Source organism: Giraffa tippelskirchi, chromosome 12, assembly GCF_054371585.1.
Source record: "Giraffa tippelskirchi isolate mGirTip1 chromosome 12, T2T-mGirTip1v1.2.pri, whole genome shotgun sequence".
Lineage (NCBI taxonomy): Eukaryota > Metazoa > Chordata > Mammalia > Artiodactyla > Giraffidae > Giraffa > Giraffa tippelskirchi.
Genome location: NC_137286.1, coordinates 37,641,272 through 37,654,108, shown reverse-complemented (window position 1 = coordinate 37,654,108; position 12,837 = coordinate 37,641,272). Strand labels below are relative to the sequence as shown.

The following is a 12,837-nucleotide window of genomic DNA, read 5'->3' as shown; positions in this document are numbered from 1 at the left end:
ACTGGTGACTCATTGATCACAATTACAAATCCTGGGGGTCAGATCACACTGCCCCCGGGTGTGTCCTTTGTGTACCACCCTCCCCTCCCTCCAGGCTCTGCCATTAGCCACAAGGTCAGGGAACATGTGACAGACAGAGGGCTGGGGCCAGAGGCCTGCAGCCTCAGAGCCAGACAGAAGCCTGCAGACATGTGAACGTGGTTTTGCACAGCCTATAAAAAGAAGATGGTTGACATCCCACGCAGTCCTAAAAATACAGAGACAACAAAAACATCAGCAAATTACATTCATCAGCGAAGATTCCATTACTGTCACAGGATTTTCTGATGAAACAGCTCAAGAACTGAGAAGTGCAGAGAGACTGAGGCAGCCACCCAGGGCTGCACAATGCAGGGGTGGCCAAGATGTTGCTGGGGTTCAGACTTTTTTCTGCAAAGCGACGCTTATACCAGTTAGGCCTTTCATTCCACCCAAAAGGCATTGTAGCTTTTCCTAGGTCATGACTCATCCTGAGGGAAGCCATTCACCACACCATGAGGACGTTCAACTCATAGAGAGGCGCATATTTATAACAATTAAGACTCCTAAGGGCCAACATCAACTTGCCAGCCGTCTGGGTGAGTCACCTGGTTGGACACCCCAGTCAGGCTCCCTGTTGACTGCAGCCCCAGCCAATATTGGGCTGAAACTTCATGAGACCTGGAGCCAGACCACCTACTGGACCCCTCCCCAAATCCTTGAGCCACAGCAACTGGGAGAGGTTACAACAATTCCTTTTGTTTTAAATTTTAGAGTGATCTGTCCTGAAAAGACAGGAACTACAGTAAATACCATTTGTCCCAATTAGGATTGGTTGGAATTCCTTTACCTGATGACTGGTATTTTTTATAATTTCTGGAAAATTCCCAGCCATTGTTTCTTTAAACATTGCTTTTCCCTCATTTTCTCTATTATTTCTATCTTAGACTACAATTAAACACTTTAAGAACATCTCAGTCTATTCTGCAAGTCATAGCATTTCTCTTATTTTTCATTTTTGTGCATCTCTTTGCTACGTTCTGTATCGACAGCTTATTGCGTCTTTCAGTTCACTGTGAACCATCTGCCATTTAACCTATTACACTTTTCAAATTGATATATAATTTACAAGCAGCAAGAACAGATTTTTGGTGTGTGGCTTTCACTGAATTTTGATGCAGATTATATTCATGTACGGAGAAGGCAATGGCACCCCACTCCAGTACTCTTGCCTGGAAAAATCCCATGGATGGAGGAGCCGGGTGGGCTACAGTCCATGGGGTCGCTAAGAGTCAGACACGACTGAGCGACTTCACTTTCACTTTTCCCTTTCATGCACTGGAGAAGGAAATGGCAACCCACTCCAGTATTCTTGCCTGGAGAATCCCAGGGACAGCAGAGCCTGATGGGCTGCCGTCTATGGGGTCGCACAGAGTCGGACACGACTGAAGCGACTTAGCAGTAGCAGCATATTCATGTAACTATTACCACCATAAAGTCCAGATATAGACACTCCCATTATCTCAGAAAGTTTCCTCATGACCCTTTCCTCTGTCCCTCCAAGAAGTAACCATTTTATTGGTTTGTATCCCCTATTCTAGAACATCAATAAATGTAATCACATAGAAGATTAAAAGCCAAAAAGGAGGGAGGAAAATGGTAACAAGCCATCCAGGATAGCTACTCACTTTGAGTAAGGCTATGTTCAGACAAATCCTTGAACTGCAGGCTTAAACTAAAGCAGAATGAAGCAAACAAGAAACCACTGGGTTCATCATCTAGCAGGGATGCTGTTATTAGCCCCTGTCCTCCCCTCAGAGCCACCCAGGCAGCCAGTGGGCAATTGTAACTTGTTCACCATCCATTAGGAGAATAAAGCAGCCCATCCCAGAAATGATACAGAGACCCTCTTATGCAGTGACCCAGACTCTTCAAAGCACAGAAAATGGATTCTATCTCACAAACCACGTGGGGCTCACATCTGGAATACAAAATTGAGCTGGAATAGAAGGAGAAATGTTACATACATGTTGGTGATGCTTCCCCTGACGTGAATCAATGCTCTCCTGCAAACCATGGCTCACACAGAAGGGTGGCGTGACCCTTCCTTCAGGCAGTGCCGCCACCCTCGCCACACACGTAATTAAACATCGCACGGGCTCACTGAGGAAATACATCAGTTTGAGAATCTTTGGCTGGCGGAAAGTACTAAACTCAACATCTCTCAAAATCTCCCATAACAGAATATCAGAAAGTCAGGATCTCACTAAACTCAGGCCTGTTTTTGCTACTTTCTGTGTCCATTTCTGGACTCAGATACCTAGGCTCATATCTTCCAGGCTGCCAATATGACTTTCCTCCTTCTCTTTATCCCCTTGTTGGCTTTAGCAGCACCAGCATCACAGAGATCATCCCTTTCGCTCCTCCTCTTCATGCCTGTACCCCACCCTCCTTCCAGTTTGTCTGTACACACATAGCTGTGAGGTGCTTTCCAGGATCCCAATGGGGGGTGGCACCTGCAGGCTATGGGGCACAGGGACCTCTTTCTAGGGGAGCATGTGACAGAGAGAGGTGTCGGAGTCAGAAGGGAGTTCAGTTGAGGTCTGGGGGTGAGAGAAGGTGAGAGCCCCACACTGAGGGGGGGCAAGGATAAATGATGGTAGCCGGGGAACATCCCTGAACTGACCAACAGCAGGTGGAAGGGGAGGCAGTGAAGTTTGGGGTGGGGGTGTCCACACATACCTGGGGCAGGAGGAGCGGCTGCAGAGGGAGCCCAGCCCCCGGAGGCCGGGATAACAGGGTCACCCTGAGTCTCCCTGTCCTCCTGGTCCCACAGGCGCCCTGAACTGAGCGCTCCTTCATTATTACATATGCCTGCTTTGGTCCTTCCACTCCCCCCAGTCTTCACTCTGACCTTCCTGTGTCATCACTGTCCCTGCTCAGTCTGGACAGCTGGTCTCCCCAGGGCAACCTCCCTGCCTCCCTCCCTGGGGCCCTGGAGAAGGGGACTGATTTCTCCTCCCTTCTTTGAGCCCCTCCCTACTTTGCCCAACAAGACCAGGTGGGCTGGTCTGAATTCCTACTCTGGGTCCCTAAGGACCAGGCAGCCCCCACCTCATGCCTCTCTGGGACTCACCAGGCCATGTGGAAAAGGCTCAGAAGGGAAGAGGCACTTGAGGTGGTGCAGGTACAGCCCTGACTGAACTCCACCCACAGCACCATTACCACCACCACCAGCTCCGGGGGTGTACCCCCACACGCAAGCTCATCTGAGCCCCAGCCACCGCCTGCTGCCAACATCTCACAGAAGAGACAAGCAGCCACACGGGCCCAGCCAGCTCCCACGGTGAGAAATAAAAGGCGTAGTGTTGTTTTTTTTTTTAAGCTACTAAATTCAGAGTCACTTAAGCAGTGAAAGATAACTGATGCTGTGTCTATAGCTGGCTTTGGTAACTTTCATAACCTTCCTACCCCACACAATGCTAATGTGGACATGCCAGCCATGCAGTCAACAGTTACTTTAGGTAAAAAGTCCCACATCTCACTTCTCAGAAGAAAATTAATGCAGGAGAGGAGGCAGTCTCTATAGACACTGTGCTACAGGCTGGTGGAGGCAGTCAACAGGTATATGGAAAGGAGAAGAAGAGGGGAGATGGTTATATGGAGCTCCAGGGGAACCACAAGAGGAAGAAGGGTATAGATTATTCCTGGGGGCCTGGTCCCTGGTGGCATCTGTCAGACAGAGATGGCTGCATCTTTGTTCCTTGAAATTCAAGTATGTATAGAATACTTGGTAACTCCTCATTAGCTAGAATGTCAGAAACTCCAAACATTTACTGGGGTTTAAGGTCTTACAAGTAAATCATAAGAACCATCACTTAAAAGCCTCATTGTTAAAGATTCTACCATATTATAATATTTATTTTTGATTTCAGATGAAAAATCTGAATTGGTAACAGTGAAAAACATTATTGGCATTTCTACTTGAAATGTCAAACCATCTTACTTGAAGCTGAGATTCTCATCCCCATGCCTTTGAGCACACAATTGTCTTTATGGAATGTTTACTCTTTGCTGAGTACCACACCAAGCACGCTATATTCATCTGCAGTTCATTCTTCCAGATTGTGAGGTTGGCACTTACCCTATTGGGCAAAGGAGGCATCTGAGACTTACAGACATAATAAATATTATGGCTGAGATTTACACCCACTTAGTCCATCCAAACCCTTGTCCTGAAGCAGTCAATGGCAATATTGCTGTTATAGACTGAATTGTCTACCCCTGAAAGTCACAGGCTGAACCCCTAACTAATGCACATACTCAAGTATCTCCAAGTGAAACTGCAGCTGGAGGCGGAATCTTTAATGAGGTAAAACTAAGTTAAAATGAAGTCATCAGAGTGATCCCTAATCCAAGGGAGGATGCAAGCAAGGATGAGGACACAGACACACACACGGGGAGACCATGTGAGGACACAGAGAGAAGATGGCCATCTATAAGCCAAGCAGAGAGGCCTCAGAAGAAATCAACCCTGCAGACCTGCAGACACCTGGATGTGGGACCTCCAGCCTCCAAGAGAAAATAAACTTCTGTTGTTTAAGTCACCCAGTTAGTGGTTATTTTGTTCTGGCAGCTCTGGACAACTAATATAGCCCCTAGGAAACAGAGGAGCCAAGGAGGAGGCATGGGAACTCATGTGCTTCTACTCAATAGGGGACTGCTTTCTCTGACCTGAGACACCTTTCAAAACTTGGCTGCCGGAACTAAGTTAAGATACTGGAGAGTGGTGGCAAATCAGCAAAGGTAATCTTCTAGAGACAGGCCCAAGGATTCAAATGAAAAGTGATACCAGGAAGAAAGACAGAGAATTAAAAGTGGATACAAGACATAAAATCACTCAGCCTTCTGGAAGCAGTCCTCGTAGGACAAACCCGTCAGCTGGTCCTGAGGGATCACTTGCCCACAGGGAGCAGCTGATGGTAGCATTGTTTTCCTGAGGCACAAAGGTGCTGGGATTCCTTTCTTCCAAGTGGGACCAGAGACAGTAGCTGTCACTAGGAAATAGCTTTTGTGAGTATTAAGACAGTTATCACATCCTGTATCTTATTGGAACGAGAGGCTCTGGGTTCTATTATTTGACTATGTAGTTTAGTAAGTAATTTCAGTGTTTCAAGAAATTTAATCTGCCTGGATACCCGCCTTCTGGGCTTCCACTCCACAAATCAGATGGCCTTGGCTGACTGACAAATCCTTCCTTACCTGACCTCGGGAGACGGACTATTAGAAGATGACGACTGTCTTTCTCCCATCAGGTACAGGCTTCCGAGCGTGGCTAGAAATGAGAGTCTCCTGTGCTCAGCTGCCCCGCAGTGCTCTCAATGCACAATGGGCAGTGCATTAAGTGATGACCTGAGTCCAGACAGTGGACTCCAGCCATGTATCCTGTTGACCAGCAATTTCTCTTGCTGTGACCGTAACTGCTGTCATTCAGAGGCAAAGTTATGACTACATGCAAAACTGTCTCAGTGCCAATATGTACACGAGTACCTACAAATCTGTAATGCACAGCCCTGTGGACACAGCCATTGAGGGCAGTATGTTGGATGCTGCAGGCTTGCGTGCTGAGACAGAGAATGCCGGACACAGGACAGAGCTGCTTCCCACAGAGCCTCATGGGGAGCCACAATCCCAAATTATAGATAACATACCCAGCATTTCTATAAAATACTCAAAGACGTTTGACTGTTAAAACACATCCAAGAATAAACTCATTTCTTTCCCTTTTGTCCACTGAGCTTACCTGTTGTAGAGCAGAATATCTGGCTTCCAGATCTGGCCGTCTGGGAAACGAACGGTCTTCACGCCTGGATACTCGGACGCATTCCACTGTAAATAGTGATCCGTCCAAGTCTGACAAACACAGACAGCAGCGTTAGTAGCACTTTGCTTTCTTGCCTGCTAATATATCTTATGAGAGATTATTAGATAAGTTCAAAACCAAAAAGAGTTCCAGACACTTATTTACATAATTGAGTTGCTATCTGTAAAATATATGGAAACTGGGAATTAAATAATCCCTTACTAAATGACCATGAATAGCATAAAAATCACATTTAAGATCCTGCTGTCACCATGACCACAGTCAGAGGGTAGCATTAAAGTTAATTCCAGTCCACTGCATGCCCTCAAGCCCTTCTCTCCTGTAGCAGATGGGTTTTTTTCCCTAGCCAAATGAAAACGGTTTCGCTTTCAAAGTTTTGGGACACTTTGGACAAATAAATTCATTATTTCAGTTAGAATAAGAACTAGATTGGAAAAATGTAGAATATTTATTTCCATAAAACAACTTCATGCAGCTGCAGGGGTACCTCTCAGAAACGTCTAAGGGCCTATATTTGGATTTGAGTTATTATTTTCAGGTAGGAATACTCCTTCTGACACCACAATTCAAAAATGCAAACATGGGCATTGGTACTAAGACAATGAATCAGGACATGAGGGTACAGGGTAAGACTCAGGAAATATCTATAAGCACGTGAACATGAGTGCGTCTCTCTGGGGCTAAACCTGAAATTGGTTCTTGAGGGATCTTTGTAAGAGGAAGGTCTGTTGCTGGAGTTCTCTGCCCCTGGACCATGCATCCCAGAGCTACCTGAGGTCCACTGGCTCTGAAAAGACTGCTCAGGTAGGACCCCACCTGCACTGCTGGGCAACCAGCAGCACCCATCCAGGACTGCAAGGCTGCCAGGTTTGGACTCACCAGCTCCTACAGGTGTGCATAATCAGAGCAGATGCCATAAAGGCCCCCATCCTGTATTCAGTCCCCCTGGAGCCACCTGCTCCGAGTGCAAACTTTCTCAGATTTAAAAAGGTATGTGATGCAACACCCCAAGCTGGCGTAGGGACAATTCCTCATAATTAATCATTATTTCTGCAGCAAAACATGCATATTTATACTGAAGATAAATGCCTCGATTGCATGTCAATTTGTTTGATTTTAGACCTGATCAGTTTGATGTAAAGTCATAAAAACAAAAACAAACAAACAAAAAACCCTGTCATGTTCAGAGCTCCTGAGATTTGAGAATTGCCACCAAGGGGTTGTGGGTCTAGAGCTACTGAAACTGGCAATAACTGTCAAAGGGCATGCCCCAGAGATCCCACCATCCTCTGGAAAGGGCAGACGAGCCTCCCAGTTAGTCAGAGAAGAGGGAATATGCAGGTAAGTATCAGCATTTCTTTACTTTCAAAACTTTGGCCACCTGATGCAAAGAACTGACTCACTGAAAAAGACCCTGATGCTGGGGAAGATTGAAGGTAGGAGGAGAAGGGGATGACAGAGGATGAGATGGTTGGATGACATCACCAACTCGATGGACACGAGTCTGGGCAAGCTCTGGGAGTTGGTGATGGACAGGAAAGTCTGGCGTGCTGCAGTCCATGGGGTCGCAAAGAGTCAGACATGACTGAGCAACTGAACTGAACTAACTGATCAGCATTTCAGAGTCATGGACCATGAGAAGGAGGATATATTGATACTTAAATTGTTGAAGTATCCCTGGTGACTCAGTGGTGAAGAATCTGTCTGCAATGCATGAGATGTAGGTTTGACCCCTGGATTGGGAAGATCCCCTAGAGAAGGAAATGGCGACCCTTGCCTGGGGAGATCTCATGGACATAGGAGCCTGGCAGGCTCTAGTCCATGGGGTTGCAGAAGAGTAAGACATGACGTAGCAATTAAACAACAAAAACAACATGTTGCAGTATCACTGGGGGCATTTAGGATGGTGACCCTCCTGGCTGATGTTTCTAAATTAGAAGTGTGTGGCTGGGGGAGGACAGGATAGCACAGCACCCAGAAAGAGCCAATCTCGTTCAAGTGGTTTTGCAGGAAGGCCTGGGTAACCAGCCACACTGTGTTTGCTCCAGCGGCTCCAGCTCTGCCCCCTTTGCTCAGTGTTCCCTTCTTTTCTCTCCCACGTTCTGGGCATAAGCCCTTCCATGCCCAACACCTGTGCTTTCCTGACCATGTTCTCAGATCCGGATGCTTCTCTGGGTCGGTAGCTGATTAGCACTGAGTCTGGCATTCATCTTCCCCACTACCCTGCTCAGGGCCCTAGGACTCCCAGAACTGCCCAGGAAGGTAGGTGTGGCAGGTAGATGCCCATCTACTCTGCCTGCTGATAGAATGGCCACAGCAAGAGGAGAAGCAGGCGAGAGGGAGCACTTTGTTGGTCAAACACAAACCTCTCTTAAGGGTACCAGGTCTGAGCTGCAGGGAGCCTCCCTGGCAATTCCTCATCCCTCCCATCTCCCATACCCATGCTCCTACTTAGCCGCATGTGCCCTGGGACGTGTATCTCAGCCAGCCTGCTTGCTCAGTGTCTGCTATGTGTACCGTGCTCACCAGAACACTGGGATGCCAGCATGACTATTTCTATTTACAAGAGAAAACCTGGGCCTGGAAAAGTGACCACTTTGTTGTTGGTCACTGGGGTCAGGACTCAGAACCGCATTATTTGACTTCAGGCTGGGTGACTCCCAGGCTCTACTGTGGTTGGTTCTTCCCCACTAATCTGTCTGCACAGGCAAATACTGCACCCCAACAAGGTGGGCTGCTCTTCTAAGGGTCTCCCTTAGTCTAAATCCAACCTCGGTCTCTACCATCCTCTCAGCAGAAACGGAGGACCGCTGGGAGCTTTAGGATCAAGCAGACTTGGGTTTGTACCCAAGGCTCCAGTGGAGAAGAGCTGTGTGAGCTCTAGCAGGTAAACCACCCTCTCTGAACTGCATTTTGCTCATATGTAGCACCTTATCAGGCACTATAAGGATGCAAAGAGATAAAGTGTCAAGCAAGTAAGTCACATGGCCCTGTAAGGCATGTAATAAACGATGACTCTAAGAGGAAAAGGGATCCTCCCTTTCACAACATCCCAGAGGACATGAGAGCTGTAACAACTGAGCTTCAGCCAAAGGCGGAGAGAGCAAGGGCCAGCTCAGTGTCAGGAGTTGAAGCAGGAACCTCCGTGCAGCGTTGTCCCGGGTTTTCATGAAGATTTCTTAAGAATGGATGTGGAAAAGGGCCGATAAACAAGCAGGGGGTAGGGTTCTATCCTTCAAAGTACTCACTGCCCACTCGGATCACAAAGCCTTGAGGGCAGAGGTACTGAAAAAAATCTGTGTATAGACAGCAGCTGGCATGGCTCCCACACGCACGCACCTGGAAACAGGCATGAACCTAGAAGTGCCAACCCTCCCAGAGCCAACAGGGAAGCCTGTCCTTTATATTATATATTATATTATATACAATAATAAATTTTAAACAAAGATAAAGGTCTCTCTTGAGTTCCAGGAGCTGTTCAAGGAAAGTACTGAATGTGAGGCAGGGGATGGGAATGTCTGAATTTGAACTCAGCTGGACAGAAGTGTGGGTCACTCAGCCCCTGTCTGCAGTTGGTGTCTCAAATGGGGGCAGTCTATGGGAGTGAGCCCTTATCTGAAGGATCAGATGCTAACTCAGAATAGAGCCGAACTGCTGGTGTCAGGAAACACCTCACACACACATGCTCTGAACATTCTTCCATCAACTGTTTTGATCTCAGAGGAAGAGAGTGGGCCTCCTCCTTCCTTCTGCCCCAAAACTTTCTTCTCTCAGTGGACATAGGTTTCCCTTAACGAAGGGTTGCTCTTATGGCCCTAAGGAAGCCACTGACCTCTCATCTATGAGCAACATATGTAGCATTTCTATTTGTCAGAAAAAAAAGTGATAAAGAATGCAAAAGAAGAAGGTAAGCATTTTAGAAATAAATATGGCTTAGAATCTAATATTCTATGATGCTGTTAATTCCATAATCAGAATTAGGAGGTGGAAAATAAGCAGAAGGATGGGAAATCTGAAACCAGAAGAATGGTCAAAATTTCAAAATTAAAGAAGATAGTTTTTGTGTGTGTGTGTGTGTGTGTGTGTGTGTGTGTTTTAAGCAACTAGAAGTCTCTGAATGGCTCAAACATCTTTTTAGAAACTGAAATGGCTTCTATCCGTTCTTCTCATAGATTAATAAGATTATGTCTGACAGGCTTCCCCAAATGATAAAACTAATGTGCAGAAAAAAAATACACTAACTGCTTCCTCCTAGAAATATAAAGAAGTAAACAGAGAGATCAAACACTTTCTCTTCCTTCAGGTTCTCTAAATAACTGTAAATTCCTACAAATCAAGGGCAGGTAAGAGAAAGGAAAACACAATCAACAAACTGTACATCAAAGAGAATTTTTTATGTCTCTTCTCTTTGAATGTATAGAAAATCCATCATTTGTAGGATGCTGACCTCAGAGTTTAAATATCTAGAGAAAAGATTACGTGGATTCAGGTTTTCAGAAGAGGAATTCAGCAACATGAAATAAGGGAGAGTAAAACCAACTGCAAAGAGCAATTTCCTGGGCCCTCTGTCCCTTCCTGTCCACGTTTCTGCCCTCCCTCCCTAGGGACTCTGGCCTTGACCCTCTTCAGCATGGAGCCTCGCTTGTCCTCTGTCCCCATTACTCAGGCTGGGCAGGCCAGGCTGGTCACCAGTTTGGGAAACACAAAGACCAGGAATCAACGTGGTTGTCTTATAAATGGCTCTGGGGCAGCGTCCAAGGCCTGTGGGGGTGACATCTGAGTTCCCCAGGTCCACGCTGAGGCCACAGTAGGAATACCGAGGCTTTACAGATGGAAACAGAGTAGGGCAGATGTTTTGATTAGGTAACTGTTAAGGTCTGTTCTAAATCCAAGATTCTTGTGATTCCTTAAAATTCAGCTGGGAGCTATTACTACAGCTGCTCCATGAGCCACAGGTGCCAGATAAAATGTGCCACCCAGCTTTATAAGGACATACATTACAAAGGTGCCCAGCTTGTTTTTCACAGGGTGGGCACCCGGAAAGAAGCACTAATTACTAAGGTCACACCGAGCAACACTCGGGCTCCCCATCGCCACACACACAGAGTCTGTGCCCTTCCTCCTCTCCCTCTGATTTCTGTAAATCAAAGAGAATCCCCCCACCTGCCAACTCCATGGTCTACACAGCCAGCCTGCCTCCTGCCACTTCTCTAGGTAGGTACTTGGTCTTGATATCTGAACCTTCTTTAGAGTGTAAATTACACAGCCAGATTGGAAATGGTTTGCAAGTAGAAACTGGGTCTCATCCTTTTCTGGACCCCCCTTGCATGGCCTCACAATGCTTTTTCCACAAAGCGGGTGCTTGAAAAGATTAGTTGAATAGGTACATGAGATAAAAAAGGTGAGTTTTAAAACAAATGAAGCTGTAGATGCTTCCGCAAATGCAAGTCTTAATTAGAAATATGCTGTGCTTGAAAGAAATTTAGAGGCCTCTGCTGACATCCTCCAAAGCGAGGATGTCTATTTATGGAGCACCTGAACTCAATGCAGTAATAATCCAGTTATGTTTTTCCTGGAAACCAACATCCGTTAAAAAAAAAAAAAAAGCCAAACGACATTCATTGCTGAAGATCAATCACTTACTGAGGACTAAGAAATCGAGGCTCAGAGAAACATGACCTGACATGTCAGGAGCAAATTCAGTGTGTCTCTCTCTCCAGGAGGAAAATGTCCACATCAGCTCTGCACTTTAGAGGGCATGGGAAATGGACGGTTTTATGTCAAAAAGGAAACATTCGCATTATGCCCCAGAATTCCCAGAGCTATATGACAGTCTTGATTGCATGGGATAGGGGTGGGGGTTGCAGATCTGAAGGCATTATTGGCAATTCACTGTCAGATACACTTTTAGGATTTGTGCATTGCATTGTATGCAAATACTTTTACCTTGAAAGAAAGAAAGAAAAAAAAAACCCTCTGGACTCTGAGATCTCGGTGAAATATGTGGGTGAAAGGACACCACCGTCCACTCTTCTACTTTTGAGCTGAATTTAAAAACAAACTAGATGAATAGAAGGTCAGATACGGGATAAAGCAAGTACGGTAAAAGTAATTATAGAATGCAGGAGGCAGAATGGGTGACTCACTATAAATTCAACTTCTTGGTATAGTTGAAAATTCTCATAAAAAAATTGGGGAAAAATATTACTCATAATATGTAGTAACCTGGGTGGGGGTTAGTGATTTGCTCATACACAGCCTGAAGAAGGAAATGGCAACCCACTCCAGTATTTTTACCTGGAAAATTCCATGGACAGAGGAGCCTGGTGGGCTACAGTCCATGAGGTTGCAAAGAGTCAGACATGATTGAGCACGCCTGCACACACTGCCAGATGAAGGTGAGTTTAAGTGAGAATGCAAAGGGAGAGATTGAGGACAGTGGGGGTGGGAGGGCACTGCTCAGGGGAATGTTGTTGTAAAGGCGACAGAAAACCAGGGAGTCACTAGGCGGGTTCATGGGGACAGAGGGTAGTATGTGTGCATGCTAAGTCACTTCAGTTGTGTCCGACTCTGTGTGACGCTATGGACAGGCTCCTCGGTCCATGAGACTCTCCAGGCAAGAATACTGGAGTGGGTTGCCATGACCTCCTCCAGGGGATCTTCCTGACTCAGGGATCAAACCCAAGTCTTTTTTGTCTCTTGCACTGAAGGGCAGGTTCTTTACCATTAGCGCCACCTGGGAAGCCCCAGAGGGCAGGATATTTGTATACTGAGAGTGACACAGACACTATTATGATGTTTGAGGCAACAGGGGCAGTTGTGAAAGCCCTGCTCTCCGCAGTTGCCAGGAGACAGGATCACATCCACTGAGGAAGGGCTGGCTTCCATGGGAGAACAGACCTTGTGCCCTTGGCAAAAGGAGGGAAGCTGGAGTT

General features: G+C 46.4%; 1 protein-coding gene across 4 annotated transcripts in view; it reads right to left on the bottom strand.

The window, feature by feature from the left end:
* Nucleotides 1–12,837, bottom strand: part of LOC145528373 (neuronal acetylcholine receptor subunit alpha-7) — a 135,073-nt gene that overhangs the window by 70,211 nt on the left and 52,025 nt on the right. For all 4 annotated transcript variants that reach the window (XM_081546686.1, XM_081546687.1, XM_081546688.1 and 1 more), the window contains one exon: nt 5,822–5,931. In XM_081546686.1, coding sequence (XP_081402812.1) covers nt 5,822–5,931 — 110 coding nt within the window. The remainder of the gene's footprint in view (nt 1–5,821; nt 5,932–12,837) is intronic.